Source organism: Empidonax traillii, unplaced genomic scaffold, assembly GCF_003031625.1.
Source record: "Empidonax traillii isolate 1590-97213 ecotype Southwest subspecies unplaced genomic scaffold, ASM303162v1 scaffold314:size1482489, whole genome shotgun sequence".
Classification (NCBI taxonomy): Eukaryota; Metazoa; Chordata; class Aves; order Passeriformes; family Tyrannidae; genus Empidonax; species Empidonax traillii.
This window is the reverse complement of record NW_020955507.1, coordinates 1,436,370-1,444,545: the sequence shown is the minus strand read 5'-3', so window position 1 is coordinate 1,444,545 and position 8,176 is coordinate 1,436,370. Positions and strand designations below refer to the sequence as shown.

Below are 8,176 nucleotides of genomic sequence, written 5' to 3'. Positions count from 1 at the left end.
CGCAGGAAGAGGATGAGATTGCAACATGCCAGGTCCCACATCTCTGACTATTCCTCCACCAAGACAGACGTGGACTGAAGTCATTTCACGATAAGTGAAGCCATTAATAATCTTCACACAAGAAGAATTTGGAAGAAATGAGGTATCTACAAATTGGTTTTGACAGAAAACAGCAAAATTTGTAACTGCAAGTACAAAACTTGTGGTATGGTAACATCAAGGTCGAACTTCTTCCTATTCATCTCCTTGTTTGATTCCAAACCTCCAGGAAACACAGAGTGATGCAAGTTTCCAGAGGCTGCATCTGACCAATCTGTGATTTCAGAATTTAGTGGAACCCTGAGAACTACCAGCACATTCACTCCCATTGCTCTTGACACTGAGCTCTATAAAGAAAGACTCTTGAGCTATGAGCAGCCAAACTGAGTGACTTGCAAGAAAGAAGTGTCAAAGAAAGAAAATGAATTTCTAGGATAGATCTGTGTCCCTACATTTACAATGCAGCTTTTAAGCCTAGATCAAACAACTACAATTTGTCCAAATCATAACTTGTCAAAAGAACCTTGAAAGAACTTCAAAGGTATTTTAAGTTCAACTGCTGCAGATAAAGCCCAGTATTTTACTATTACTTTGTATCTGTTCTATGGGTATCTCTGCTCTTTTGAAGGCCCACCCCACAGAAGCTGCTGGGGACCAAGAAGCTTTTCAGAGTTGCATTTTTGGGTGGGTATTTATACTCCCCCAGAAAAGTGTCTTTCACACAGGACTCAGATGCAGCTTGTGCTTGAAAGTCAGGAGACAGAGCACTATGCTACCCCCTCTGCCCTCACAAATATTTCCCTATAAAATTCAAGCACATACAGCTAGTACAGGGTCAATGTCTTTAAGCATGGGAATCTGTCAGCTCCAGAAATACTTGACTGGAGTCAGAATACCTTGGAAACATGTTGGAAATAACAGTTGTGTTAAATCCTCTCTTCTCTCAAAGGCTGAAAAAAGGTTGATGTCCATCTGCTTCAGGAAGGATATGAAAGGCCTATATGTCCTGACAGCCCTCAGTTAAAAGATTTCCCAGCCTTCAGCAGTGGCACTTGCAGAAGATATCAGCCAGTTTTCCCTACCTGTGTGTTCATTTTCCCTGGGACAATGACAACATTCCAGTTTCCATTTTCTATTCTTTAGCTCCCATGAAGATCATGACTAACCCAAAAATGCTCTCTTCAGAGAACAGCTGCTCTAATTATCAGTGCCTCCATCAGGATAAGGCTCCAAACCATCCTTTCTTCTTTTGTTTCTGCCTAGCCTCTATACACCAAGGCATTTCTTAATGCCACTGTGCTTCAAGGAAACCCACGGAAGAGAAGCCAGTGGGTAGGTTTACTGCTCTCAGAAAACCTGAGGTTGATGCCAGCATACAGCCTGGCACAGAGTGCAATGCAAGAGCTGAGCTCCATGCCAGGACACAACCAGTGGAACAGCCCTTGCTATCAGTTTACATCACATTATGCCCCAGAGTCAGCCTTGGCTTTCATCTAGGGCTAAATCACAACAGCTGAAGATGGTTGCTTTATGAATGAGACTCCCGAATCCCTCTAGTGCTCATTGGATTTATCTGCTTATACCACTGTTTTCTGAATGATACTGTTCCTAATTACAAATTCTTGGATAGGATTTAAACACAGAAGTCGCCTCCAGTTTTCTCAGAGGGAACAGGAGGTCAAAGCAATTATCCTTATAGCACTATATCTCCACTTTCCACCATTACCACCAGTACACCATATGCACTGGGGGTTTTTTGTTTGTTTGTTTTCCTTTGTTACACAAAGTATTTCAATTCCTTTTTCTTGATAAATTAGACAGCTTGATTTCCTGTATTACTGTAAAGTTGGATTTCTTACAGAGCCACCCCAACACTGAACAGTACTGTGGGATGTGAAAACAGACTATGGCAACATACTCAGCATACTGTAATTATGTGAATAAATTATAATGAAGAAGATCTCTAAAAAAAGCACAGCACTTGACATCGGCCATGTATATATAGCCATTCTCCTGAACTACCCTGTGTCAGCAAGTCAGAAGTATCAAGTAACTCAAAGCAATTCAAAACCAACAAACCCAATGCACTGAATTGGATTCAAAGTGCACTATTGGCACTATGCCTGAGCCACAAATTTAGACCCAGTTCTGAGTTTTCCTAAGGTTCACAGAAATGGGCAAAAGGGACATCTGAATTCAGAGTCCAGACTAGATCCAGTTCTTCATAGAACAGACAGTAGGAGTGACCTAAAATCTTCATAAACAGTAAAAGTCAAATTCAAAATGGCACCTTGGGCAGCCAAATCAATATATGCAGCCCACAAAAGCTCTGCAACGTGGCTTAGTTACTCAGCAAGCATTTGCAGATGTGGCTCAAAAATACCACAACAGAGTTTTGGCACTTCATTGCATCATCAACTAAGATGGTATGTCAGCATCTAGGACCAAAGCACACGAAACCATGGGGGATACCTGAAACAAGCATTCCTGATGGCAGTGCCATGCCCCATGGGGCTCAGCATGTATGCGAGGCAGAACTGAGCGCAACCCAGGGAACAGCAAGCTGCTGTATGCAGAGATACGGATTTGTAGGGAAAGGTATGTGCACAGAGAGAAGTGGAGAAAAAAGAGTGAGGTAGGAGGTTACAATTAGGCACCCAATTCCAAGCAAAATAAAGATTGCATCTTCTCAGTTTTCTCTATCAACCAGCTTAGGTGTTCCACTTTACTGAGGATGGTAAAGCCCATTCCAGAGACTATTCAGTTTCTTAACTTCACTGCGCTCCTTCACAACGATCTAAAAGCATTGCTGCTTTGCTGCTCAGAAGACACTGTGTAAACCTAGACTTGCATCCAGACTCAAGTAAAATTGTAAGTTAAAAGAGAACTAGTAAAACCAACATGTGAAATTGAGAGTTGTACTTCCAAAGAACTAAACTGAAGAAATCCTGCCCTTTGGAGTCAAATTTTAACATCTGCTGGCTATTAATGACGTACTATGACAGGTCAGAATGTCAAAGCATTTTTCATCTATTTTTTAAATTGTTTACTTCATAATTGGTTATAATGTTTAACTTACATGGACTTGTAATATACAAGTTGTTTTACTAACTACAAAAGTACTGTCGTCACTACTAATTTCAAAACAGGAATAGCGAAATCTGTCACTCACTGAAGTGAGCTGGATTCCAGCTCCTGACTTCATCCTCTAAAGCACATCCCACAGCAGTACATCCTCTACAAGATGTACAAATTCCTCAGTGATTTGAAGGCAACAAGCTGACACCTCTGTTCAGAGAATAAGTGAATATTCATCCAACTCAAGAGATAACTCAAAACCTGATGAAAAAAAACTAGCACTGATCATTCAAACTCACTGGCAAAAAGGCCAACAGTTTATAAGACTTCAGAAGTTATTTAGACATTGGTGTTACTATGCATTTCATTATCATCATAGAATGGCTTGGGTTCGAAGAGACCTTAAAGTTCCAAACCCCCTGCCATGGGCAGGGACACCATTTGAAGTATAAACTCTTAAGTCTGTTTCAAGATATTTTGTGTTCATCACCATGAAGATACTAAATGTACCATCAGTCCATTAGCTCACTAATTTTCAAAGTAATTAATCAATCAAACCTTAAATGTGTCAATGTGAACTGACACCTGAATTTCAGCCCATGCTCTGCTTTGACAGCTGCATTCTTCTGGGATCACAGCATTTGCCCTGATCTCTGGGCAAAATGGAGCAAAATTCTTCTCAGGCAACTAATGTGGTGATTTTCTATTGACCAGGTGAATATAGTCTTGAGAAAAAGATGCAGAAAGAATTATCCCAAAGAGAAAATGGAAAGCCTGTCCTTAGAAAGCAACACAAATCAGAATCACAAAGATGAAATGCTACTCTAACGGCAAGTGCACACAAAGAACTACTCTCTCAGTATAAGGAATAAAGGTAAACAAGTCTCATCAACATCTTTTTTTTTACTTTGTAGAAGCCAAGACAAAGCCAAGAGACATAATTAAGGCACTCCAGAGACAGGCAATGGCTCTGCAAACACAAAGGTAACTGCAACCGTGTAAGCAGATTTCAATGAGCCTGCCCAAATCATTACAACAGCAGAAACAAAATATTTGCAAGAGACAGAACCTCAGATTAACAAGTCACTGGACCAGGACTTGCCTCTAGCAGAGTACTGTCTTTCAATAGCTGGGTTTGCAGCACTTCTGGGGACTTGGGCCATCTCTCACCCAAAGTCTGCAAGTCTGGTTTCCAAACATTAATTAAACTTGAGAAACATTGCACGTGGGAACACTGGGCAGGAGTTAAGTGTATAAAAGTGGTCAAGGATTTTGGATGGCTCCTAGGACATTAAGTCAAGCAACATGGAGTTGCTGGTGGTGTTAGTATTAAGGTTATAAAAAAAATGCCAGAAGAGTATTCAAAGCAAACTAAATGCAAAACACAACACAGTAGAATACGCTTGAAAATGAGGTTGAATTAACTCTGAATCCAGATTTTAAACTGTCTCTTTATTTACTTCATTAGGTGTCAGAATCCATCCTGCCCTTCTTTTAATTAGCTCTAAGCCCAAAAAAGGCCTCCCTTGAAAACAATGAGAGCACTCTCTGAATTGGGGACGACTGGGCACATGAAAACAGAATTGACCCAGCACACCAAGAGCTTCCAAAGTTTTTGTGCGTTAGGCAGAGCTCTGTTCGCTGGATGCTGTATCCTTGGCAACTATTATGCAAGAAACCGTTCTACAAATGCAAAACTTCTGTCTGCTCCAAGAGCTTTTCTCTGAAATACTTTTATGGGGTTTTGGATATCCTTAAATCTAAGAGGACACACACCCCTTTGTCATCTTCCCGCATGCTCCCATGAGCATAACTCAAGAAGTGATGTTAAGAGAGTATTTTCCTCCCACTTCATCACAGAGCGAATAAAAGTTTTACAACTTTTACTTTGTAGAAAAAAAAAAAGAAGTGGGCATTTTCTCTTTTTTCTTCGGTGCAGTCTGCATAACTAATGTGCAGATAGAAGATAATAATGAAAGGACGTTATTATTATTATGTCAATCAATGGCATTGCTTTGAAAACTAAAAATTCAAGGATCATGCCCGGGTGCCTGACTTCAAGGGCTGACCTACAGATGCCAGCATATGTACTAGAAGAAGCATGCAAAAAGAGATGGGTAAGATTTGACAAGGGCCATGCTGCAGTTCTTCGCAAGAGAGACTAATAGTACCGATTGTTTCAAGGGCAGCAGACACGCTGCTATTTTTACCAAAGCCTTGGCTGGATCTGCCTAGCTCATTAAACCTCACCACGGCAAAGCCCTGGTCCTGCCGGCGCGACCCTGCTCCGCGCAACCCGGCTGTCCTGAACCGCCTTATCCCTCAGTATTCCCGGACACTCCGGCAACGCTAGCGAAGGACGGACACGCAGTACTTGATACCCAACTGGGGCTCCGGTTTGATGAGGTTTTTCTTCTCCTGAGGAATGCCTGCAGCAGCTACAGCTACAGCTGCAGCAAAGGTGGTAGCTGCCCTTGAGGGCTTTTGGGAGCACAGGAGAGCAGCGGAGGGAGCCCTGGGAGTCCCCGCGGGACTTAAGGAAACACTGATACTGCCGGGGCGAGGGATAGCGCCGGCGGGGGCAAATGGGGAGCCAGAGGGGGCACACAGGGTCCAGCGGGGCAGCCCCGCCGCCGGGCGCTCTCCCCGCACACAGCCCGGGCTGCCGCCCCGCAGAGCCGGGAGCCGCCCGCCGGCCTCTGTTCCCCGCCGCCGGGCTCATGCAGGGAGGCCGCTGCCCTTCGCCCGGTGCCCCCGCCACACACACACACACACACACACACACACACACACACACACACACACACACACACACACACACATCCCCCTGCCCTGCCCTCCCCCGGTACCTTCTGCGGGGCGCGGAGCAGGCGGTGCACGCCGGCCAGCTGGGTGGCGAGCGGGATGTCCTCTCGGAAGGTGTAGAGCGGCGGCCGGGTGGGCTCGGGGAAGTTGGTGCTGTTGAAGGGGTCGGTGTCATCCAGCAGCTGCACCCGGCACACCAGCGTGGCCATGGCGCATCCATGCACCGCCGCGGCCGGGCGCGGGCGGGCAGCGGCACCCCCGAGTCGCCGGCACCGAGGTGCTGCCTGCGCGCCCGCCGCCGCCTGCGAGCGGCACTCTCCTGCCCGGCGCGGGCCGGCCGGCAGCCGGCAGCCTTCCTCCGGCTCCCTGAGCGAACGCCAGCCGCCTCACAGCCGCCGCGCCTCGGGGAGGCGGCCCATGGCCCCTTCCCTGCCGGGATCCACGAGAGCAGGAGCGCTTCAGGCCGAGAAAGCGGGAGGCGGCGCCGGAGCCGCGGGGCGCGGGCAGAGTAGCAGCAGCAGCTCCCCCATTCCCGGCCGCTGCGCGCCGAGCGAGCAGCGGGAATGCCGCGGCCGGCACGGGCAGCCCAGACCAACGCCGGGCAACGGGGCGGCCGCCAGCGCCCCCGCGCGGCCAACGGCGGCAGCGCCCCCGACCCGAGGAGACCTCCCCGCCGGGCGGGAAGGAGAGTCCGCCCGGGATGGGATATCCCCCGCCTCCGCCGGCCCAGGCCCGAGGGGAGCAGGTAGATAGACAGAGAGAGAGCGCGAGGGAGCGGGGCCGCGGCCGGCAGACTTTCCAGCCGTATCAAAGGCGCAGGAGCGACTCACCGTCGACTCCCGGCAAGAGTGTGCATGTCCTGGTGTACTGAGCTCAGTCTTCCTCTCACAAACATCCCAAATCTTTAGAGTAATATCTACCCCTTTCTAAAGGGAGACCTTAAATAATACCCACTTCAAAAAAAAAAAAAAAAAGAAAAGTTTTAGAGATTGAGATTAGCTCACTTGGTTAGAGCCTGTTTCTAATAACACCAATATTATGGGTTCAATCCTGGTTCAGGCCATTCACTTAATGGTTGTACTCGATGGTCCTTGTGGGTCCCTTCCAACTCCAAATACTCTTAGAGTCTATGATTCTGTGACCTGAAACAAGGTTACTCGACATAAGATTGTTGGGTGTGTTTACCTGTATTTGTAAAAAACTCTCTCTGCCATTAGGGTTGTGTAGACTTGGGGTTCTTTTGGTTTCCCAGGGTATAGGGCCTGGGCAGAATCCCCATCCCATACAGAAGACACATCAGGTGCTGCCTGGCTTTGCACCTTGCTTCTCCTCTTGCTTTAGGCCTTCTCTTCCTTCTTTCTCCCAGGGGAAGATGGGGGCAAAGTGCCAAGCAGTTGGTTAGGCACAGAGCAGAACACTGAGCTCTTCAAGGTGCATCTATGACATGCTGCCCACACTGCAGCTTCATTAGTGGGGATCGAGAATGCACACACTCTGGTCTTCGTTTTTGGGGGCATGGACCACTGGAGAAGGGCCATGAAATAAGTTATGGGTGAAATACAGAGAAGGAGGGGTCTTCCTGAGCTGGTGGAATGGCTACATTTGCACAGGCTGAGCATTTACCCAAGAGGATGTGCCGTACTTTACAGCCATGACTCATAACAACCTATCCTTTCCTCCTTCATGGAGAGGGCTGTGGGGCAAGACCCATAGCACTGTGAGAACTGCAGGATTTATCACAGAAATGTGTCTTAGGCAAGAAAGCATGACCTCTAGATCATAGTGTTTTCATGAAGCAACAGTTTCCTCCCAGAATGATTTCTGGTTTGGGAGTATTTGTCAACACTGACACAAAAGGGGATTTCTGTCCACACGTGATCTGTCCTTCTGTTTCTGTTCTTCTTGGTACTAACTTGTCAGTTTTGCTAGCAGTTATGCATATTTGCAGAAAAGAGAAATTATATGCGGTGAAGTCCTGATTTTGATTTTTGAAATTCCTATTTTACAAAATCCCTATTTTACAAAGAAATATATGTTTTCATTTCCTTTAGTACCAACAATTTAGTTTCTAAAGAAAACCATATTGCTTATTTATGTTACGTATTTATGTCTGCTTATTTATGTTGTGTATTTTTGTCACCATGTGAAGTTAAAATTAAACAGGATATTTTGGGTTTATAAATCATATTTTATTTAATTACCATTTAAATTCCATTTTTGTAAAGAAAATTTACATTTGCTGCTAATCAATGAT

At 46.0% G+C, this 8,176-nt stretch overlaps 1 protein-coding gene across 1 annotated transcript in view; it reads right to left on the bottom strand.

The window, feature by feature from the left end:
- Nucleotides 1-6,479, bottom strand: part of LOC114061153 (FH1/FH2 domain-containing protein 3-like) — a gene marked incomplete at its 3' end in the record, with an annotated part of 40,442 nt that extends 33,963 nt beyond the window's left edge. The window contains exon 1 of the mRNA XM_027891268.1: nucleotides 5,967-6,479. Coding sequence (XP_027747069.1) covers nucleotides 5,967-6,131 — 165 coding nt within the window. The remainder of the gene's footprint in view (nucleotides 1-5,966) is intronic.
- Nucleotides 6,480-8,176: the final 1,697 nt, after the last annotated feature.